At 45.0% G+C, this 25,197-nt stretch overlaps 1 protein-coding gene across 2 annotated transcripts in view; it reads right to left on the minus strand.

Moving 5' to 3' along the window:
* The window catches only part of CNTN5 (contactin 5), a 2,293,676-nt gene that overhangs the window by 828,473 nt on the left and 1,440,006 nt on the right, over positions 1–25,197 (minus strand). For both annotated transcript variants that reach the window (XM_075337481.1, XM_075337482.1), the window contains 2 exons: positions 8,825–8,948; positions 4,128–4,303 (listed from right to left, as the gene is read on the minus strand). In XM_075337481.1, coding sequence (XP_075193596.1) covers positions 4,128–4,303; positions 8,825–8,948 — 300 coding nt within the window. The remainder of the gene's footprint in view (positions 1–4,127; positions 4,304–8,824; positions 8,949–25,197) is intronic.

Below are 25,197 nucleotides of genomic sequence, written 5' to 3' on the forward strand. Positions count from 1 at the left end.
GCCCATCAGGCCAGAATATTCTCATATACTTACAGCTGGGGGCAACTACAATGGTGATTTACAGGGGGCATCAGAGATGATAGACACGCTTGTGGAATGCAGCACAGGAGCAAAGGTGGTGGCATTTGTTCAGAGACTCAAAAAGTGGTGACAGGTTTCCTTTAAAGTGTAAAGCGGGCTTTACAAGCTGCGACATCACTAGCGATGTCGCGAGCGATAGCACCCTCCCACGTCGGTGGCGCGTCACGGGGTGATCGCTGCCGTAGCAAATAATATCACTACGCCAGCGTCACACGCAATTACCTGCTCACCGACGTCGCTGCGGCTGCTGAACAATCTCTCCTTTAAGGGGGAGGTTCGTTCGGCGTCACAGCGGCATCACTAAGCGGCTGCCCAATAGAAGCGGAGGGGCGGAGATGAGCGGCCGGAACATCCCGCCCACCTCCTTCTTTCCTCATTGCCGGCAGCCACAGGTACGATGTTGTTCCTCGTTCCTGCGGTGTCACACATAGCGATGTGTGCTGCCACAGGAACGACAAACAACCTGCGTTCCAAATGAGGAACGATTTTTTGAAAATAAACGACGTGTACACGACAAACGATTTGACACCTTTTTGCGATCGTTACTGATAGCAAAAAGGTGTCACACACAACGACATCGCTAACGAGGCCGGATGTGCGTCACCAACACCGTGACACCGACGATATCTCGTTAGCGATATTGTTGTGTGTAAATGGGCCTTTACAGTCGTTTTATTTTGTAAATAGTACACTTCGAAATAGGCAACTTTGCAATATATCTTATCAGAGAAATCTGCTTCTTTCTCCTTCTGGACTGTTATTTCATTGGTAAAATCTGTAAAATGTAAAATCAGTGATCTAGAAAAACACATTTACCCATTACTGAATTAAAAGATGACAGTTGGTGTTTTTAACATTTTATGCAGGCGGGAGGAGCTAGAGACAGATACATTCTGCTCCAAGTTCTCCTAAAACAGTTACAGTTCTCCAAAGAACTTTATAAGCACCAACTGCCATCTCCTATCTCAGTAATGGGAAAGTCTGGTATTCACTGAAGACACACTTTACCTGTAAATTGAGGATTTTGACAATGAATGATCAGTCTATCCTTTTTTTGTCTTAATATTGGCATTGGTTTGCGACATATAAACCTGGTTAATTCACCGTGGTGTGGTGCGTAGATGGTAACGGTGCATTTTATTATGCTACTGTTCCATTTTTTGCTATTTTACTTCTCTGTGAATAATCAGATACAAATACCATGCATAGAAATTTTCTAATTTATCTCAACTAGTCATGGGCGGATATGCCGATATACCCAGGATCGGCAGTTCCAACTGTATTTTTTTTTTAAAAAAAAACAGGGTCCAGCTTGGAATTGATCTTGGATATCTGCCCAGATACCAGTCATCATATAAGTCTATGGGGACCAGAATCTGGCGCTTTAGAATGGTTGTAGAATGGATAGGGGAGTCAGAGCAAGCGCATTATACTTACCAAGTCTTACCAAGCTTTTTTTTTTCACTATTTAAATAAATAATCTTAAAAAAATGGACGTGCGTTCTCCCACAATATTGATACCCAGATATGATAATGTCAACAGCTGGGGGCTGGTATTCTCAGGCTGGAGAGACCCATGGTTATTACCTTCCCAGCCTAAAAATAGCAGTCTGCAGCCGCCCAGGATTGTCGCGTCTATTACATACGACAATCCTGGGACTTTACCCAGCTCATCCCAATTGAACCGGGGCGGTGGCAATCAAGGTAGTCAGAGGTTAATGACAGCTCACAGCTGCCACTAAGCCTTAGATTAGTAATGGGAGGCATCTATGATACCCAAATTACTAATCTGTAAGTTTAAAGAAGTAAACATAAACACCAAAAAATCCTTTATTTGAAACAAAATACAAAAAACCCACCGTCTTTCTCCAATTTATTAACCCACAAAACACCCAGTTCCAACATAATCAACACAAGGTCACAAATTGATTCCACCTTTGCCATACTGAAAGGACAGCACGTGGCCACAGAACATGACAACATGCTGTGGGCTTCAGGGAGAGAATGACTAAGCCACAGCAAGAAGCAGTGATGTCACACAATTCATTTGCAGTGAAAGCTGGAAGTTTCCATGGTATCCCAGCTTTGCCCGCAGGTAACCTGACTGTCAGGTGAGGTCACTGAGTTCACAAACCTGTATCTTCTGGTAGAAAACCACTTTTTTTGGCCAAGAGATGAAAATTTGATGCTGAAATTTATACATCATATTTCTGCACCACATCTTCATCTCCTGGCAAAAATCACATCAAAACTGCATGCATTATGATGCAATTTTGATGCATTTTTTGCCAGGAGACACACTTTGGTAAATAAATATGATGTATACATTTCAGCACCAAATCTGTATCTCTGGGCAAAAAAATGCACAAAAACAATTTTGATGTAGTTTTGGTGTGGTTTTCTGCCAGGAGGTGTAACTTTTGGTTTCTGGTGCATTTCAGCACCAAATTTTTACCTCCTGGCAGAAAACTGCATCGAAATGGTGTCAAAACAGTTTTTGTGCATTTTTTGCCCAAGAGATGCAGGTTTGGTATTGAAACTTTTACACCATATTCCTGCACCAATTCTGCACCTTCTGCCAAAAAATTTGCATCACTATTGTATCAAACCACATTGTGTTTTGGTGAATTTTTTTGGTAGAAGATGCAGACTTGGTGCAGGAATATGGTATGTAAATTTCAGTACAAAATCTTGATGCAATCGAATCGGGATGCAAGTCTGTGAACTCAGTGACCTCACACTGAGTTTAATGAGGTCACCAGAGGCCAGGTTACCTGCGGTCACAGGTGGAGGACCGTGTTTACTGCAAATAAAATAAGTGATGACGACGCTCATCGCTGAGTCTCTGCCTGAAGCCCACAGTGTGCGGACATATTGTATGCCTGTGTGCTGTCACTTCAGTAATGTAGCAGAGCTAGAATCGTCATGGGACTTCATGTGGATTATGTCAAAACTGGGTGTTTTGGGGTTAATGAAGGGGAAAAAGAGGGTGTTTTTTGCAGTCTATTGCAAATAAAGGATTTTTCTGAGCTTTGTCTTTTATTGCTTTTCACTTACAGATTAGTAATGGGGAAGGTCTTATAGACAGCTCCCATTACTAATCTAAGGCCGGCTTCATATCAGCGGTATTCTGCCGCACTGCTGGATCCGGCAGAAATGCAGTACAGTTCAATACAGTTTACAGGCATCGTGGCAACCTCCAGTCACATGCTATCACATGCTCCGGTCACATGACCGCATGTGACCGGAGCTTGCCGCGATGCCTGTGAATTGTATTGAACAGTACTGCATTTGTGCTGTATCCGGCAGTGCATTAGAATACCACTGATGTGAAACCATTCTAAACCTTAGTTGCAGCTGTGAGCTGTAATTAACCACTTATTATCCCAATTACCACTGCACCAGGGCAATTGAGACGAGCTGGGTAAAGTTCCGGGCTTGTTGCATCTAATGGACGCGACAATTCTGGGCAGCTGCTATTTTTAGGCTGGGGGGCCCAATAACCATGGGTCTCCCCAGCCAGAGAATATCAATCCCCAGCTATCGGCTTTGGGTAAAAAAATTGGGGGTGACAACATGGTGTCTTTAAAAACTATTTATTTAAATCATTTTAAAAAAAGCCGCAGCTGGTTCTTCTCATTTTGATACACAGCCAAAATAAGCACACGGCTGGGGGCTGCAGCCTGTAGCTGTATGCTTTATCTGTGCTGGGTATCATAATATGGGGTGATACTATGCCAATTTTTTAATTTATGTATTTATTTTTACACCAATATAGAAAAGCACAGAGCGTCTGTGATTGGAAGCAGTCAGACACGCTATAACACAGTGTGGGGGTTGTTGCCTCCAATAGGCCGATGTGTTTTTATGCCGATTATGAGAAACCGCAAGATCTCCAAGAACTGTCCCCAAATCCTGTATCAAGAGCTCAATAGTTTGTGAAGCCTGTAAATAAAGAGCTGTTTGTAAGGATTTCCTAGGAAGAAAAAAGTAGAAAAAAAGTATACTAACAACTCGAAGATCCAAATTATCACGGTATTACTCACATGCAAATTGAAGTGTTGACTCTCTACTAAGGATTCTGCCAAGGCTGTTTGCTGCTATGCACTGGTATTGACCAGAATCCTTCATCTCATTTGGACTGCTGATAATTAAATTTCCATCTATTAAAGTGTAGCGATAATCACTTTCCAAGTCTATTTCTGTTCCATTTCGAAGCCATCTTAAAAAAAAATAAAAAATATGGGAAAAAATGGAAAACAGAATAAAAAGCAAGTTATAAACTAATAAAAAAAACAGGCAAAAAATAAATAACTCAAGCATGTTAGTAACAATTTGTGAGGAAAGGGCTTTGGCCACTTTTTATTTGCAATTTCCATTTTCTTTTCTTAATTTCCATTTCCATTTTTTAATTCCTGTTGAAAGAATAATTTGGAAAGTATGGGGACTTTTGTAAAAAAAAAAAAAAAATATACAGTTAGGTCCAGAAATATTTGGACAGTGACACAAGTTTTGTTATTTTAGCTGTTTACAAAAACATGTTCAGAAATACAATTATATATATAATATGGGCTGGAAGTGCACACTCCCAGCTGCAATATGAGAGTTTTCACATCCAAATCGGAGAAAGGGTTTAGGAATCATAGCTCTGTAATGCATAGCCTCCTCTTTTTCAAGGGACCAAAAGTAATTGGACAAGGGACTCTAAGGGCTGCAATTAACTCTGAAGGCATCTCCCTCGTTAACCTGTAATCAATGAAGTAGTTAAAAGGTCTGGGGTTGATTACAGGTGTGTGGTTTTGCATTTGGAAGCTGTTGCTGTGACCAGACAACATGCGGTCTAAGGAACTCTCAATTGAGGTGAAGCAGAACATCCTGAGGCTGAAAAAAAAAGAAAAAATCCATCAGAGAGATAGCAGACATGCTTGGAGTAGCAAAATCAACAGTCGGGTACATTCTGAGAAAAAAGGAATTGACTGGTGAGCTTGGGAACTCAAAAAGGCCTGGGCGTCCACGGATGACAACAGTGGTGGATGATCGCCGCATACTTTCTTTGGTGAAGAAGAACCCGTTCACAACATCAACTGAAGTCCAGAACACTCTCAGTGAAGTAGGTGTATCTGTCTCTCAGTCAACAGTAAAGAGAAGACTCCATGAAAGTAAATACAAAGGGTTCACATCTAGATGCAAACCATTCATCAATTCCAAAAATAAACAGGCCAGAGTTAAATTTGCTGAAAAATACCTCATGAAGCCAGCTCAGTTCTGGAAAAGTATTCTATGGACAGATGAGACAAAGATCAACCTGTACCAGAATGATGGGAAGAAAAAAGTTTGGAGAAGAAAGGGAACGGCACATGATCCAAGGCACACCACATCCTCTGTAAAACATGGTGGAGGCAACGTGATGGCATGGGCATGCATGGCTTTCAAGGGCACTGGGTCACTTGTGTTTATTGATGACATAACAGCAGACAAGAGTATCCGGATGAATTCTGAAGTGTACAGGGATATACTTTCAGCCCAGATTCAGCCAAATGCCGCAAAGTTGATCGGACGGCGCTTCTTAGTACAGATGGACAATGACCCCAAGCATACAGCTAAAGCTACCCAGGAGTTCATGAGTGCAAAAAAGTGGAACATTCTGCAATGGCCAAGTCAATCACCAGATCTTAACCCAATTGAGCATGTATTTCACTTGCTCAAATCCAGACTTAAGACGGAAAGACCCACAAACAAGCAAGACCTAAAGGCTGCAGCTGTAAAGGCCTGGCAAAGCATTAAGAAGGAGGAAACCCAACGTTTGGTGATGTCCATGGGTTCCAGACTTAAGGCAGTGATTGCCTCCAAAGGATTCGCAACAAAATATTGAAAATAAAAATATTTTGTTTGGGTTTGGTTTATTTGTCCAATTACTTTTGACCTCCTAAAATGTGGAGTGTTTGTAAAGAAATGTGTACAATTTCTACAATTTCTATCAGATATTTTTGTTCAAACCTTCAAATTAAACGTTACAATCCGCACTTGAATTCTGTTGTAGAGGTTTCAATTCAAATCCAATGTGGTGGCATGCAGAGCCCAACTCGCGAAAATTGTGTCACTGTCCAAATATTTCTGGACCTAACTGTATATATATATATATATATATATATATATATATATATAGTATAAAAGTATGTTAGGCTATGTTCACACGTTACATTTTTGCTGCATTTTCGACAGAAGCAGCATGTCAATTCTTTCAACACTTTTGCAGATTTTTTCACTATTGAAAACAATGAGACTGAAAAAGCACAGATGCGTTTTTTGCTGCGATTTTGCTGCATTCGTGGTGAGTGAAATTATTTTTTTTAAAGATTTACTGTAGACAAATGACACAACAAAAGCACAACAAAAAAATAGCAAAAAAGCAGCAAAAATCACAGCTTTTTTTACTGCCAAGAGATCAGGTTTTGCTGCAGAAAAAAAATGCAGTAAAAACACAATGTGTGAACATAGTCCAAGACACACAAAGTAATAGTGACTGCAGAGCAGAATAAAGCAATTTTTATTTTGCCTTTATTTTGTAGTCTTGGAGATAATAGCAAACAAAGTATTGGCATCTTATGAGTTAACTTTTTCCAAGTGGGTGTTATCAGATAGAAACTCATACAGGTGTAGGAGGGTGGCAGAGCCCCCAGCAATGCAAATGTGTTATGTGATTTATATGTGTTAACAATGTGTAGTGAAGTGTATTAGGCAGAGTGGGGAATGTTAAGTAGGATGTAGTGTAAGGTAAAAATTTAGGATGTAATTTACAGGAAGTAATATAAAAGTATAACAATGTGATGTAGATGGACATTGTTAGTAATAGAAACAGTGAATGTCAGGTTCAGCTCATGAGGGGATAGGACTAGTGTTGAACAGAGTGAGAGACTTCCTGGTTACAAGAGAGAGAGCAGTTCAATAAAGGTTCTGCCGTGCAGGAGAATGGCCTTGGTTCTGGGCTTGGTCCTGAAAACCTGATGCCAATCCCAGAAGATCTGGAGCATAAGGCCGGTGTCACACTTGCGAGTGCCTCACGTGTATCTCATGCGAGTCTCGCATTGCATCACCCGTCAGGGACTCACACTCTCCTCACAGGAACGGGTCGGTTGCATGCATCTCTATGCAGCTGAGACGCTCCTGTCCGGAGAGTGTGAGTTCCTGACAGGTGATGCAACGCGAGACTCACATGAGATACACGCGAGGCATTCGCAAGTGTGACACTGGCCTAAAACTCATCCTGACGAGCATGGTGTAGCCGCTTGGGCATGACAAGTAATGGAGATGAATTGAGTAACCCAGGAAGACCCTGGGAGGCTGTAGACCTGTGTGAAACACTCTGAGGGTATTGACGAGAAAGGAGAGGCTGCCCCTGCTTATATGATAGCCTAGGAATGGTGAAGCTGCCGCTGCACACATAGTGGGAGTCATAAGAGGAAGGAATACTCCAGTCAGAGAGTAAGAACATTGAGCAACTTGTCTGCTATTCAACCGATAACCGAATGTAAACACTCTTTTGCTAAAGAGACCCTGGTGTGAGCTCTGTCTGAATGCCCCTGCAACTGTGGGTGGAGAGATGGAGAGTGTCCTACAGGGGCAAGTAAGTGCTATGCACTCTACACAGAGATGCACACACAACCGGGGGGACCGTTAATGAAGGAGTGAGGGATCGGGGCCACACTCCTCCTTCGCAGGAAGAATAAGTACAGCTCCCAGCGAAAAGTGTCTGATAACATGGACCACGTAAAGTTAACTTATTACGTGCCAAATACTTTGATTGCTATATCCCCTATACAGAGAGGTGAAATAAAAACAAAACAACCCCAACATTTTATTCCACTATGCAGCCGCTATTACCTTATGTGTTCAACTCAACATGAAAAATTTGGTGAAAGGTCCTCTTTATTGATATTCAAATTGAGCAGATCGGATGCTCGGAAATGATTGACTCGTGTACTAAGTATAATAAGAGTCAATGGGTAACTTGAGCATATTTTTCCTAAGTCCCCGTTTTGCTACCTGCCCTGACACAGCTCCCGGCCACCACGGTCCCCATCATACGAAGTCAGCAGACCACCTGGCAACCTCTGTTTCGTCTTCCCGGCCACCACAGTCCCTATCATCTGAGTGCAGCGGGCATCACCCTCTAACTTTTGTTCCATGTATGTTGTCCAAATGTTCCCCCATGGCCAAAGTGACCATTAGTTCCGCTCGAGTCCCCATTCAGGAAAATAAATCTATCTTCCGGAACGGGGACTTGAGCAGAACTAACAGCACCGTCCAAAGTAACTGTGCACACAGATTGGAAGCTGCCGGGAGATGCCATCTGCAGCTGAATGATAAGAACTGTGGTGGCTGGGAAGTCGGAATGGGAGTTGCCGTGCGATGGGGCTTTGGTAGCCAAAGGCTGCGTCAAGGCAGGTAACAGAACGGGTACTTGAGCAATTAGCATGCTCGCCCATCAGTGCTCCTCTCTTCTACACTTATTTGTGAAATTAAAATAACAGAAATACATAATGGCGCCAACACTACATAAGGATCATGTGGAGGTGGTTGGTAAATGAGGCAAATATGGCAAAACTAGAGGAGGTAATGGAAGTGCTGCAAGTGGTCATGAAGAAAGAAAGAAAGAAAGAAAGAAAGAATAGATGGATGGATGAATAAATGAATGAATGAATGAATGAATGACTTCTACATATGGAACTTTCATTAGATATACCTATAAATCGGAGCAGGGGCTCCTCTCGCCTCACAATTAAGGGCCACTTTCTTCTCTCCAGAATCCATGGGGAAAATAACATTTTCTGGCTCTTGGATAAACACTGGCCCATAATCCACACTCTCTGAAAAATGAAAATCTGCTGGTTAAAATACATGAATATTTATTCTAATAAAACACAGATAAAAGTAGACACAAATAGAGATCCATTAAAGCGAGATTATAGAGATTAATGAAAGCACAAAGGTTTACTTGTAATATTTGTTACCATTTTAGGATAATTTCCATTTTTCCATCTATTTATCCATCGATCTATCTATCTATCTATAGCTATCCATCCATCTATCCCTCTATCTATCTATCTATCTATCTATCTATCCCTGTATCTATCTATCTATCTATCTATCTATCCCTGTATCTATCTATCTATCCCTGTATCTATCTATCTATCTATCTATCTATCCCTGTATCTATCTATCTATCTATCTATCCCTGTATCTATCTATCTATCTATCTATCTATCTATCTATCCCTGTATCTATCTATCTATCTATCCCTCTATCTATCTATCTATCTATCTATCTATCCCTCTATCTATCTATCTATCTATCTATCCCTGTATCTATCTATCTATCTATCTATCTATCCCTCTATCTATCTATCTATCTATCTATCTATCTATCTATCTATCTATCCCTCTATCTATCTATCTATCCCTGTATCTATCTATCTATCTATCCCTCTATCTATCTATCTATCTATCCCTCTATCTATCTATCTATCCCTCTATCTATCTATCTATATCTCTCTATCTATCTCTCTCTCTCTCTCTATCTAGCCCTCTCTATCTATCTATCTATCTATCCCTCTATCTATCTATCTATCAATCTATCTATCTATTCCTCTATCCCTCTATCTATCTATATCTATCCATCCATCCATCTATATCTCTATCTATCTATCTTCCTTAATTTAGAAATTGCAGGAAGGCATAATGTTTGGCAGCCGGACCCCTTTAGTCTTCATTCCAGGTACACTAACAGCTCATTGTTACGTTGATTTGGTCGTGGGACCAGTGTTATGGCAATTTCTCTAAAGTGTCCCAGTATCTGTTTTTGAACCCAACAACACCAGGTCTCATATTTCTCACACTACTGTGAGCAGCCTGTGTGGTCTAAATGTGTTACTAGGTCCTGCAGAGTCTCCGGAATTGTCTTCCATTGGGCTCATTGGTGACATCATTGGTTTGTGATTACAAAGGAAGCTGCCGGCAGAAGATCTTGATGATTTCCTTAAGCACATACAGTGTGGCGAAATCTTCCTCAGACAACCAGTAATAACCACATTGATAGCAGTTAAGGCTGTAAGTGCGGGGATTTCTGCACATGGTGCTCATTCTCCAGACTGAATAAATCAAGACGTTCTAAAAATGTTTTATCCATTCTTTCATCGTTTGCAGATCATTATCACTATCGTCTATCCAATCCGGGATTTCCATAATTCCACTACTTTCTTTTTCAGTATTGTAATTTCAATATTGAAGAGTATATTTATCTCTCTACCTACAAACCAAAGGATACAGCAGCACACTGCATATGCGAAGATATACTGTAAGTAAACACTGAATACAGTAAATATTTTAAATGGCACAAATGCTTAAAGGGGTTGTCCCCTACTTTGATATTGATGGCCTATCCATAGGATAGATCATCGTCTGATTGGCCAGGGTTTGACATGCCACAACCCTGCCAATCAGCTGTCCTCAGTCCCGTCGGCAGTAGCCGGCAGCTGGAAATGCTCAGTTCTGGAGCTGCTTCGTCTTCTGATAGTGGCCGGGGGTACTGCACATCCGACTCCCATTCTAATCAATAGGAGGCGGATGTGCAGTACCCGGTGGTGGCCACTATCAGGAGATGGAGCAGCTCCGGAACTGAGCATTTTCAGCCCCCTGCTGTCACCGCCGGGACAAAAAACAGCTGATCGTCAGAAATGCGAAGTGTCGGGCCCCAACCAAACAGACATTGATGACCTATTCTAAGGATAGGCCATCAATGTCAAAGTAGTGGACAACCTCTTTAATAGACTGCACTAAATCATGGGAGCCCACCAGCTGCAAAAACGCGAAACTTTCTTTGGTGGGACTCTAATCTGTCAAACATCTCTCATCTAGGTCACAACTTACCAATTTAAGGCTAAGATAGGATTCAGCACTAATTAAAAATATCCATTGGCTATGTGCGCACAAAGTTTTTGGAGGAAAATTTAGAGCACAAGTGTTACAGGGGAACCAGCAGATTAAGACCAGGTAGTATATATCCCAATCGCCAGTCGGGGCCCACCGTGCTCCAGATGGTAATGGAGCTGCTGGCACCCTGTGGGTTAGGAGGAGTCTATAGAGCTGGATGGCTCTGAGATAACCCAGGGCACCGGTCACGTGTGTAGTGACACATCAAACCGGACGACAACCCAGTTAGCGTGTCGGTGGAATTGGCGCAACCCCGGCCACGTGTGCAGGGAACACGTCAAACCGGATAGTGACCAGGTAGCGTTGACCGAGAAGACCGCTGCGACAGCACCCTGTCGGCCACGTGTGTCAGACACGACAGGCCGAGCGGTCCTTCGATTAGCGTTTCTGGTCCCTACTCGAATGGCCACGTGTGTAGAGGACACGTCAGGCCAAGGGTTCACACCAGTAGTGTAGACTGGGAAGCCAAGGAGGATAATAGGTTCACACACCCAATCCTGGAACACCCTGTTAACTCCACAGGGGTCCTGGGGTATGATGTCCGTGCACGTAGGAGGCACAACCGGACAGGTGACGCAGCAGACGCAGCCCAGTTAATGCCACTGGACTGCTATAGCACAACAGTTATGGTAGCAAAGAAGCACAACGCCTGACCCTCATGTGCTGAGCCACGAATCTTGGCGTGACAGGCACAGTTCGCCTAGCCCTACCTACCGCTTCCAACAAGGCTTATGCCACCATGCATTCTAAGTGAATATGAGTGAAGACTGCGCACCTCCATGTTGTCTCCAGCCCCTTCTATAACCTAGATCCGCCCCAAACCCAGAGTGGAACCACCAAGGTCCAATAGCAGAGTGCCATATCATCAGCGATGTCACCAGCGGCCTATCCGGAACCACCACGTCATTGATGACCTTATGGCAGCTACGCCCCAAACACTTCACCAGTCATCGTCTGACAACCAATGGTGAGGTGCCGGATCATAGGGGCGAGCCTCTGCGAGCCAGTCCGGAGTGGCCAAGTCATCAGGACACCTGACACCCTCTTCCCTATCAGGGCCTGCCACCTCACGGACATGCTCAGTGAGGTCCTTACCGGACCTAGCCTCTGATGCACCAAGTGCCTGAGCATGCTCAGTAGCCTGAACAACAGACTCAGAAATCAGACTATCTGCGTGAGCATGCTCAGTAGGCACATCCCAAAACTTAGACATAGCATGAAGTCCAAGTACCTGTGCAAAGAGGCTGTAAGGATTAATTGTGAGAGCATGCTCAGTAGCCTGACCTGAGGACTTAAGCCCACTTTACACGTTGCAATTAGTTGTACAATCGCATTTGCGATGTGACACGCCCAGGTTGCATATGGGATCTTATGAGATTTCACGTTGGTCGTTCATTTGCTGTCACACGAGCGTTAGTGGTCTATGTTAAATTGATCAATGTTATGTGCGATCCTTTAGATCATGTGATCTGTGACGTATGCATTGGGCACCTTTTTTTTTTTTTATTTATTGACTTGCCAAGCGTGTGTAATGTGTAGGGATGTGTTTTTACTATGTCATCTGCCATTCAGCTCTGCTACATGGCCGCTAACAGCAGACACAGACAGCCATGTAGCAGAGCTGAATGGCAGATGACAGCAGACACAGACAGAGCCGCACTGTCAGAATGAACTCGGGTGAACTTCACCCGACTTCATTGTCATGCTGCGGCTCTGTCTGTGTCGCGTCCTGATTAGCGGTCACCAGTGAAGGACTCACCGGTGACCGCTAATCTCCTAAATTACTGAAGTTAGCAGCCCTCTCTCATACTCACCAATCCCCGGCGCTGCACGGCGTTCACACTGCTCCGGCGGCTTTTACTGTTTTGAAAAAGCCGGCCGCCCATTAAACAATTTAGTATTCCCTGCTTTCCCCGCCCACCGGCGCCTATGATTGGTTACAGTGAGACACGCCCCCACTCTGAGTGACAGGTGTAACACTGCACCCAATCACAGCAGCCGGTGGGCGGGTCTATACTGTGTAGTGAAATAAATAATTAAATAATTAAAAAAAACGGCGTGCGGTTCCCCCCAATTTTAAAACCAGCCAGATAAAGCCATACGGCTGAAGGCTGGTATTCTCAGGATGGGGAGCTCCACGTTATGGGGAGCCCCCCAGCCTAACAATATCAGCCAACAGCCGCCCAGAATTGCCGCATACATTATATGCGACAGTTCTGGGACTGTACCCGGCTCTTCCCGATTTGCCCTGGTGCGTTGGCAAATCGGGGTAATAAGGAGTTATTGGCAGCCCATAGCTGCCAATAAGTCCTAGATTAATCATGTCAGGCGTCTATGAGACACCCTCAATGATTAATCTGTAAATTACAGTAAATAAACACACACACCCGAAAAAATCCTTTATTAGAAATAAAAACACAAACATATACCCTGGTTCACCACTTTAATCAGCCCCAAAAAGCCCTCCTTGTCCGGCGTACTCCAGGATGATCCAGCGTCGCTTCCAGCGCTGCTGCATGGAGGTGACCGTAGCTGCAGAAGACACCGCCGCTCCGGTCACCTCCACGCAGGTAATGAAGACAGCTGCCCGATCAGCTGCTGTCACTGAGGTTACCCGCTGTCACTGGATCCAGCGGTGGATGCAGCGGTGGCCGCGGGTAACCTCAGTGACAGCTCAGCTGATCGCGCTACTCACCTCAGTTGCTGCGTGGAGGTGATAGGAGCGGCGGTGAGTAGCGCGATCAGCTGAGCTGTCACTGAGGTTACCCGCGGCCACCGCTGGATCCAGTGACAGCGGGTAACCTCAGTGACAGCAGCTGATCGCGCGGCTGTCTTCATTACCTGCGTGGAGGTGACCGGAGCGGCTGTGTCTGCTGCAGCTCCGGTCACCTCCATGCAGCAGCGCTGGAAGCGACGCTGGACCATCCTGGATGACGCCGGACAAGGAGGGCTTTTTGGGGCTGATTAAAGTGGTGAACCAGGGTATATGTTTGTGTTTTTATTTCTAATAAAGGATTTTTTCGTGTGTGTGTGTTTATTTACTGTAATTTACAGATTAATCATGGAGGGTGTCTCATAGACGCCTGACATGATTAATCTAGGACTTATTGGCAGCTATGGGCTGCCAATAACTCCTTATTACCCCGATTTGCCAACGCACCAGGGCAAATCGGGAAGAGCCGGGTACAGTCCCAGAACTGTCGCATATAATGTATGCGGCAATTCTGGGCGGCTGTTGGCTGATATTGTTAGGCTGGGGGGCTCCCCATAACGTGGATCTCGCCATCCTGAGAATACCAGCCTTCAGCCGTATGGCTTTATCTGGCTGGTTTTAAAATTGGGGGGAACCGCACGCCGTTTTTTTTAATTATTTAATTATTTATTTCACTACACAGTATAGACCCGCCCACCGGCTGCTGTGATTGGGTGCAGTGTGACACCTGTCACTCAGCGTGGGGGCGTGTCTCACTGTAACCAATCATAGGCGCCGGTGGGCGGGTAAAGCAGGGAATACGAGATTGTTTAATGGGCGGCCGGCTTTTTCAAAACAGTAAAAGCCGCCGGAGCAGTGTGAACGCCGTGCAGCGCCGGGGATCGGGGATCGGTGAGTATATGAGAGAGGGGGATAGACTGACATGGACAGAGAGTGAGGGACAGAGATAGTGACCGACTGACAGAGATTAGTGACTGACAGACATTGTGAGGCGCTTCAGAACGCAGCTTTTCAGCTGCGCTCTGAAGCGGACCTTTTTTAAGCTGCGGTGCAGAGCACACACCTGCGCACATTGCATCAGACACCAAAATCGTATGAGGGATGTCACACGTTACAATTGACTAGGTTCGTGCAACAAAACGCTGAATTCTAGAGAATGATACGATGTGTTTGCGATCAACGGTTTTGCGTTCTATCCTGATCGCAAGTAGATGTCACACGCAGATACCTCACAAACGATGCCGGATGTGCGTCACTTACAACTTGACCCCAACGACAGATTGTGAGATATATTGAAGCGTGTGTAGCGGGCTTTAGTCTCAGAAATGACACAATCAGGCTGAGCATGCTCACTAGGCAAAACACCGGGCGCACTAGCCGCCTCTCCACACTTAGACGTGGTGGAAGGAGCAGCCAACTGGACGACCCGAGGCATGGCCAAGAACGGCAGCTGGCACCTGGGCGCAACAGGAACCGCAGCAGGCTGCTTGCGGCTATGGCGGCGCCGGTTCGTGACAACAAGTTTACCAGAAAGTGGTTCTGTAATGATCCGACTCTGGATTGGAGATTTATTATTTCAAGCAGTAGGGGCAGCAGAGGCAGGTAGCAGAGTCAGCAGGAAGCCAGAGGTCGGTACACAGGAACACAGTTCTATCTGCGGCTGCTGTTCTACACTAAAAGCTGGAAACTCTTCACTTGGAGGAAAATGCAAGATTGTTATGATCTGGTAACCATGGACGATCACTAAAATGCAATCAGCAGAAAAACACAAAAAAAGACACAAGAGTAGTTGGAATCTGAGCTGACCGCAATCCCCTATCTGTCAGACCACACTAGAAGTAGCCATGGAGTGTTCGTAAACACACCTAGATGCCTCATCAAAGCCAGAGAAACTTACTACTCCTCACAGATAGAAATGAGGAAACCTATCTTGCCTCAGAGCAGTCCCCAAAGGAATAGCAAGCCCCCAACATATAGAGCCAACGGTGATGTAAGAAAATACAATACACAGATAGGAAATATAGATTAGCAAAGGCGAGGCCCAACTTCCTAAATAGAACAGAACAGGACAGATAACTGATTGCGGGCAGCAAAAAACTCTGCAAAAATACCAATCTCCTGACAATAAAAAATACTGAGACAACACGCACTCTGTCCCACTATATCAGGTACTCTTGTAAATAATGGGAGAAACAAAATAACAAAAAGAACACAAGAAATACAAAAGTGCAAATAATCAAGTAGAACTGGGAGAATCTCCATTCTCCTGCAGGGAGGCTTGCAGAGGGGAAACCCCCATGCTCATCAAAACAAAAAGACAATTCCTCTCCTGTAAGAAAACAGACCTTAGGCAAAATGAAAAGGAACACAAAAAACCCTTAGGTGGGGATCAGGCAATAAAGCAAAGAACTTGCAACTTATCTGGAATGGTACAGGCACAGGATAAATGGAAGGACAAACTCCAAGCCAATTCAGAGACTGAGGATAAACATTTATCACCAGCCCCAGCCAGCGGACACTGCTCTTCTATATAGCCCTGGCTAATCTGCAATTGGACTTCCCAAACTCCCAATTAACTCCCACACCTGTTGAGTCACAGTCAGCTTAACCTCCAGTCCTCAACACCAGAGGAAGCTCCAAACCATCACCCCCTCGGATGACATTCACAATACAAGATCAAGCTTAAAGGGAACCAGTTACCAGTTTTGGGATCTATAAGCTGCAGCCATCACCATCGGGCTCTTATATACAGCATTCTAACTGCTGTATATAAGTGCCCAGGCCGCTGTGTAGAACGTAAAAATCCCTTCATAATACTCACCTAAACGGTCGCTGCGGTGGAGTTGGGTCAGATGGGCGTCTTCGTTCTTCGGTGACGGCGCCTCCTCTTTCGGCCATGTTTGTCATCTTTCTTCTGAAGCCGGGATGCATAACGCATCCTACGTCATCCACACTCGCTAGTATTGAGGTCCCAGGTGCACTTTTATCTACCCTGAGCAGGGCAGATCAAAGTACTGTAGTGCGCCTGCGTGGGACCGGCGAGTGTGTATGATGTAGGACGCGTCATGCACACAGGCATCAGAAGAAGGATGAAGATGGCCGAAAGAAGAGGTGCCGGCACCGGAGAAAGGAGACGCACATATGGCCCAACTCCACCGCAGTGACCGTTTTAGGTAAGTATTAAAAAGTGCTTTTTACGTTCTACCCAGCGGCCTGGGCTCTTATATACAGCATGTTAGAATGCTGTATATAAGAGCCCAGTGGTGGTGGCTGCAGCTTATAGGCCCAAAATCTGCTGACAGGTTCCCTTTAAAGGGAATCTGTCACTAAGTTTTTGCTACCTCACCTGAGAGCAGCATAGTGTAGGAAAAGAAACCCTGAATCCAAAGACGTATCACTTAGCTTACTGAGTGCAGCAGTTGTAACACACAATTCTTAAATCTAGGATGTGGCAGAGTTCAGAAAGCTAACCCCACCCACACCCCAGCTCTCTGTGTCTACTGAAAGTGAGCTGCTTTCCATTATTTTAGAAAAAGTTTTTCTAAAGATCCTTTAAGATATTGTGACGCCCCTGGACTATCAGGTCGTCACAGGGTATTGCACAATCTGCCCTCCCGTACAATATCCACCTCCTCCTTGGTTATGGGTCCCTAACTACATGGTGTTGCCTACATCAGCTGATTAAAATCCTAGGTACACTCTGCACCACACCCACCAGACACACCAGTGCATGGCCTGGGTGGAATAGGGTCGCCCACCTGGGGGGTCGGTTAAGGAGATTTCAGGAGCGTCAGGAGAAGGGGAGTGTAGTGTTGGAAGTGAAGGAGCGAGGAGGTCAGGAGCCGGGTTCCTTGGAAACATCTAGGTAGCAGACAGTGGTCTGGGCCAAGTAGGAGCTGGACCCCCGGTCACAGGGGATCGTGACAAGGGGCACGGAATTGTCGAGGAGGACAGCCAGCGGACTTGTTCCATCACTGGGCTGGGACCAGGGCACGATGAGGTATGTAAACCCTAGGGCAGGGAGTAGCTTCAGGTAACCTGACAATTTAGCCGACGAGAACGGAGACTTCAAGATCTGCTCTCCACTCGCTCCAAAATCGGGGTACTAGCGCAACGAGGGGGATAGGACTTTTCATAAAAACGGTCTAGAAAATCCCAAGCGTGAACCCTGAGAGCAAGCCCCCGCAGTTAGCCATACTGGGGAGCGGGACCCGACTAGTTCCATACTACTGGGACCAACAAAGAAGTGAACTTAGTGTCAGGAGGAAGGTCACAGATCACCAGGCAACACCATCGAGGACGGGATCCGAACTAGCTCCCCTCAGCGGCAGCAGTGTCCAGAAAATTGGTTTATCCAGCTTTATGGACTGAGTGAGTACGCAAGTGACCCCTTCACTCCCCATAGCATTCCCCGAACACCATCACCGAGTCCCGGGGCATTCCCCCTACATCCGGCTGCCCCACTCTATTGCCCCCGGGTACTCCCAACTGTAGCAGTGGTACTCCACATTACCACACACCACGGGTGGCATCACGAACTCTAAACTGTACCTGTAAATACCCCCTTCATCTGAGTGGCCGCACAACCCCCGGGTCCGGAGACCTCTCGAGCCACCGTGGATCCGGATCCGAGCAGCCCGGCTGCTGGCACGGGGGCGGCACAATATGCTAATGAGCACAGGGACTTGTCGCAGGGGCATTAGTTCCTGCGCTCTTTCCACCATCTTAGCATGTTAGCATTCCCACAGGGTCATGCTTACATGCTACTTAATACCCATTGTCCAATGTCATCAGCGGTGATGCGCGTACCTGTGTCCATTGTCACTGCCGCAGTTGCCAGTTTTAGGGTCAGTGCAGATGATCATAAGTCAGGTGTTATCATGCTGCAGTTTTTTCAGTGTTTTTATTTGCTTGGAATAAAAAAAATGTATTCATCGCTCCTTGGAAGATGCTATTTCTTCACTTCTTTGTTTCTATTTTTATGGTGGACGCCTTACCAGAGGATCTGGCACCTATTTGCCATATCATGGACTGAAACTGCTATACACAGAGTGGCAAGCTTCTTACTGTTTGTTTTGTTTCTTACATTCATAAGTTGATTTCTACTGGAATTTTTAAAAAATTCCCATTCGCCAATATATGGAATTTTTTGATAATTCATTTCTGCACAGAATTGGCAAAAAGGTGGCCATTGAAAGGGCCAAGCCCTCAGTGAGTCTGAAAGAATTACAGCTAACTTACCAGTGAGCATGGAAAAATGACGGCCAAGCCACCAATGAGTTTGGAAAAATGGCGACCAAGACATCAGTAAGTCTGGAAAAATGACGAGCAAGCCACCTGTAAGTCTGGAAAAATGATGGCCAAGACACCAGTAAGTCTGGAAAAATGACGGGCAAGCCACCAGTAAGTCTGGAAAAATAATGGGCCAGCCACAAGTGACTCTGGAAAAATGATGGCTAAGCCACAAGTTAGTCTGGGATTTGAGAACTGTGAAACGGTAAAAATATATAGTATGTCAATTCTTTGGGCAGCTGCCATTAGAAATCCCCTCGTTAGCTAAAGTGTAATAAATTTTAAAAATCCACCAGCGTAGCCGCTTGAGAAGTAAGACCACCGGTTTATTCCTGAAGCCGCTTGCCTAGTAAAAATCAAAGGATCTGTCGCTGGAAAATATACATTATTGGGGAAAAAAGTTCCAGAAAAAAATAAGGGCGAGCAAACCATTTGGGGCAAGTTCTAGCTATATAAGGGTATGTAAGAGTCTTTTTGCTGAGTTTTTGGAGCTGAAACTCTCCAAATAGTCCTCAAAAACTCAAAACGTCTAAGAAATTTAGGCCTCCCTCACATGTCAGTATTTTGTATCAGTGTTTGTATGGCAAAACCAGGAGTGAAGATACAGAGAAAAACTAGAATTGATAGATTGACACTTGTTCTGTGTTTTGGAGACACTCCTGGTTGCGGCACACTGATGCAAAATACTGACGTGTGAATGAAGCCTACGTGTTTAAGGAATTTTGAGTTTTTGAGGAATATTTGAAGAGTTTCAACTCCTTTTCTGCTCCAAAAACTCCTAAAAACCCCTCAGTGTGAACATACCCTTATGCCGTCACACGGTATGATATATCGTGCGATATGTCGGTGAGGTTACGGAATTCGTGACGCACATCCGGCATCGTTAGAGATATCGTACCGTGTGACACCTCCGAACGACTGTGAACGAGCAAAAATACTCACCTTATCGTTGCTCATTGAGACGTTGTTCATTTTCAAAATGTCGTTCCTCCTTCTGTGCATCGGTTGTTCATCGTTCCCGAGGCAGCACACATCGCTCCGTATGACACCCCGGGAACGCTGAACACAGCTTACCTGCGTTCCGCCGGCAATGCGGAAGGAAGGAGGTGGGCGAGATGTTACGTCCCGCTCATCTCCGCCCCTCCGCTACTATTGGCCGGTGGCTGTGTGACGCCGAACGTCCCCTCCCCCAAGAGAATGTTCGCCGCCCACAGCGAGGTCGTCCGGGAGGTAAGTACGTGTGATAGGGGTTAACGACTTTGTGCGCCACGGGCAACTAATTGTCCGTGACATATAAACGACGGGCGCGGGTACGATCGCTCGTGCAGTCGCACGATAGATCGTACCGTGTGATGCCGGCATAACACAGACGACACCTGCCATCTATGGTACCATCTATGGTACACGGCTGATTTCTTGGATGGCTTTATATGCATTCACCTATCATCCAAGGTAATGGCACATCCACTATCAGGAAGGTGTTAAACAACAGAATTCCAAGTGTTAGTGACCAGGCGTTTTGTTCAATACTGTAGTAGGGTATGGGATGATATAGGAGGAGTTAATCACAAACATACAGACGACTGCATAAATGGGACTGAGATCAGACCCCAATGCTTGGACTGGCCACTCATCTCCTGACCCAAGCTTCATATATTCCTATGCAGCTGTAATGCTTGGGTCAGAAGATGCATGGCCAGTCCGATAATTGCGGTCTGATCTCAGTCCAATTTATATGGTCGTCTGAATGCAACCTGGTAGTTTATGATGGTCAACAAGGTCTACATTCAACAAAATACTTAGCGGACTTTTCCTGTTAACAAATTTTAAAAGTCATTTTAATCAATAGATCTTGGAAAAATAAGTTCCACAATTTGATGTGATTAAAAAATGTTCCTGTGCTGACATAATCTTATATATGTGTCCCTGCTGTGTACTGTGTAATGCCCGTGTCTGACTGTACAGGGACATAGTCTGATCATACCATATCTTTTGGGCAGGGTTGTAAGTAAAAAAGTATACAGACATTATAGCATGGGATCGTACACAATTCTTTCTTTGAGGTAAAACATTTTTTAAAAAACATGCAAGTATATGTTTTACCTCACAAAAAGAATCATCTAAGATCTTCTGCTCTCCTGTCTGTATAGTCCTTTCTCTGCTCCCCTGTTCAGGAGATGTGCCCCTGCTGTGTACTGTGTAATGGCTGTGTCTGACCATAGAGGTATGATTGATTGCGCTCAGCAATCAATCATTTTTCAACTGGCTAACATAGTACCAAAACTTTTTTCTTTTGACCATAGAGGGACATGGTCTGATCATACCACATCTCCTGGGCAGGGGAGGACAGAAAGGAGTATACAGACAGGACATCAGAAGATTGTAGATCATTCTTGTTGTGAGGTATAACATTTCCCTAGCTATTTTTAAAAAACATGTTTTACCTCAAAGAAAGTATTGTTTTCAATCCTGTGCTGTAATGTCTTTATACTCTTTTGCATACTCCCCGGCACAAGAGATGTGGTATGATCAGACCATGTTCCTATACGGTCAGACATGCCCATTACACAGTATATAGCAGGGGCACATATATAAGATTATCTCAGTGTGGCCCCCCAGTGATCCAGTTGCCACAGTATAGTTGCACTCCTCACAGGGGGTGATGCTATGCCTGGAAGCAAGAAGGGGGTCCCCCACGGTAGGTAGCACCATCAGCATATGTTTCCCTGACTCTATACCAGAAGGGGGAGCTCTAAATCCCATTCATTGGGAGCTTCCCTATGTATTCTGGCCTGGGGTAGGGGATCAGCTGAAACGGAAGGAGAGGAGACAAGGAAGTGAATAGAGTCTAAAAAAAAGCCTGGGGAACAGAGTAGGGGACAGAGCTCTTCCCAGAGCAGAGCGAAGAGACACAGGACGCCAGAGTCCTAGGTTGTACGAGAGCTGACGTCCCGGCAGCTAAATCTGGAGGGCAGCTACTGCATGTCTCTGGCCATACACAGAACGCCCAGCGGCACAGCAGCATATGAGAGCCCTGAGCAGAAACCAGAGGTGCAGCACTTGAAAAAACGCTTGCGCTGCCTGGCATATGAGTGAAAAACAGTACAAGCACCAGGAAGAGGGCCGTAGCATAGCTTTAAGCAGCAGGGACCTACACAGGACAGCGCAGAAGGGAGGCCTCCGACCCCACCTGGCTAAGTGGATGCCCAATTGCTTCCAGGCTGGCCGGACCTTCGTTACTGGCCTGCACCATCCACTACCAAGTAAAAAGGTAAAGGAAGCTACAGTCCCTGTGTCATCCAGTTATTGCCTGCGTCTTCAATCCTGCACCCCAACGTTAATTCCTCCATCATAGACTATACCGGCTGCCCTGGGACCCAGCTCCACTTGTGGGAAGCTGTACCATCATTGCTGCATCACCATCTGTCCCGGCGGTCCCATCCAGCAGCGTCGGCCATACATTGCCGAATACCACAGGTGTGGTCGCGACTCATCCCCCTGTAAATATCCCTCATTTAAACGACAGCGCCAGGGTCACGGAGTTGGGCCCTGCCGCCGTGACCTCCCAACATAACCGGCCCGGTCCCATGTGCCCCACGGCCCTCGTGGGCGTGTCATCAGCACAGGGACATTTTTTAAAAAAACATTCAATTGTGGAAATTATTATTATTCCAATATCTATTGATTAAAATTTAAAAACTATGTTTGCGGCAAAACCCCTTTAAGTGTCATTTATTCTTCCCCTTTACTTTGCTAACACAGTTTTCCTATTTCAGTTTAGTCCTACAGGCTTTAGTTTACCTCGGCACACTATGATTTCGCCCGTGCCGCCCGCATACATCACCGCTCCTCTATAATTACACGACTGAACCGAATTCTAAAATGAAACAATATAATATGCAATCCAGCAAAACTGTCACCGAGAGATTAAAAAGAGATTTCTTGCCACATCGCCGGCCCGCTCTGTTCTAAAATAGATATTTATAGCTGTTTACAAGACAGAATTATAAAGCACTTACGATCCGGCTATAGAGACGGGCGCTGCATTTGTCAAAAAATCACGAGGCCGCTTTCACTATGGAGACAAACAAATGGGACAATTGTGTTCTGCATTCAAAATGTCGCACAACAATGGGATAAGCTCCAAAAGTGGAAAAACATAGCCCTGACATACAAATTTGCTCAAATTCTCAATTGCACTAAATAAACAAACTAAAAAATATTCAACAGTTTTAGAGGAAAATAAAGTTGGTAGATTTTGGGTTTTACTTTTACTTTTTAAAATTTTATTTATTAAGTTTCTGATGTAAAACTGTTTGAAATGTCAAAAAAATTGCGCAACTTATAACTGTGCAAAATATAAGCAATTTTTGAGCTGGCAGGGTTTGAAAAACTTGCTTGAACATTTTGTATTTTATATGTGTCATTTTAATTATCAATTACCTTCTGATGGCACTGGTACTACTGTTCCCAGACAAGACTGGAAATGTAAAACCCCTGATGAGGCTGTGTATATGGCGAAACGCATAGGGATTTTCACCCACATGTTTTGCTCTTAAGGATGAATGATTTGTTTTCTCATGCCTACGTATTTTATTGCTGATGCTACAGTATATTGGATATGTAACCCTTAATTTTATACTTATATTTACCTTTCTTTGATTTTCATATTTGTACCCAAAGGAATAAGTTCTATCATAGCCAATAGTTGTCTGACATTGCATAATGGTAATACGCACTTATGTGTGTTTGCTTTCATTTTTATGACTCTACTCGCTGTAGCACCCAGCGTTGCTCGGGATAGTAGCTGTCTCTCTGTTTCTCTCCCAGTCTCTGTCTGTCTGTCTCTCTCTCTGTCTGTCTCTGTCTGTCTCTCTCTGTCTGTGTCTGTCTGTCTCTCTCTTTCCCTATCTGTCTCTTTCCCTGTCTGTTTGTCTCTTTCCCTATCTGTCTGTCTTTTTCCCTGTCTGTCTCTCTATCTCTTTCCCTGTCTGTCTCTCTCTTTCCCTGTCTGTCTCTTTCCCTGTCCATTTCTTTGTCTGTGTCTGTGTCTTTTTCTGTGTCTATCTGTGTCTGTCTGTTTCTTTGTCTGTCTCTTTGTCTGTCTGTCTTCCTGTCTCTGTCTATCTCTTTCCCTGTCTGTCCCTTTCCCTGTCTCTTTGTCTGTCTGTGTCTGTCTCTGTCTGTCTGTCTGTCTCTTTCCCTGTGTCTGTCTGTTTGTCTGTCTGTCTGTTTCTTTGTCTGTCTGTCTCTGTGTCTGTCTGTCTCTGTCTCTTTCCCTGGCTACATTGTGACATGCAAACATTCCATTTAAGGACATGGCTGTGCTTCCTTCTGAATTTCTGGCTGCCTTGTGACTCCCAGCTCCATTGACTTTAATGGAGGCAGATTTTTTGGAGAGTAACTGTAAAGCTCGTGGTTAAAATTTCCCCTCAAAACATAGTCTATGATGTTCCCTGAGTCACATAAAGTGTCTGTGAAAAATTTTGTGATTGTAAATGTGACGGTGCGGGGTCTTTTAGTGGACATATACACACATGGGCCTCCGACACACATCCGTGCCGCTGGTACGTGTTTAGTACGTTTTTGCACGTACCGGCGGCACGGAGACACGTACGCCAATGCTACCCTATGGTAGCAGGTACACACACGTAAAACCACATGGAACATGTGTCCGTGTCGATTGTACGTGTGTGTGTTTTCCAACACGCTCAGCATGTCCGTTTTTCGCCAACATCACGCAGGCACGGACCCACTAAAGTCAATGGGTCCGTTCCTGAACTGACGGCACACGTAACATGTCAGTGTGCTACACGTACAGTCCGTGTGCATTTTTTAGTGAGCGATGTCGGTCAATCTATTTTTTATGTGGTTGTCAGTCAATCTCCCTTTTTTCTGTGGTTGTCAGTCAATATCCCTTTGTCGGTCGGTCTGTATCTCCCCCTGTCTCATACTTACCGATCCCCGATCACCAGTGCGGCGATGAACAGCTGTGCAAAAGCTATGGCTGCTTTATCTATTTTGAAAATGCCGGCCGCTCATTATTCAATCTACTATTCCCTGCTTCCCCGCCCACAGGTGCCTATGATTGGTTGCAGTCAGACACACCCCCACGCGGAGTGA

The sequence above is a fragment of the Anomaloglossus baeobatrachus genome, chromosome 2 (genome assembly GCF_048569485.1).
Source record: "Anomaloglossus baeobatrachus isolate aAnoBae1 chromosome 2, aAnoBae1.hap1, whole genome shotgun sequence".
In the NCBI taxonomy this organism is placed as follows: domain Eukaryota; kingdom Metazoa; phylum Chordata; class Amphibia; order Anura; family Aromobatidae; genus Anomaloglossus; species Anomaloglossus baeobatrachus.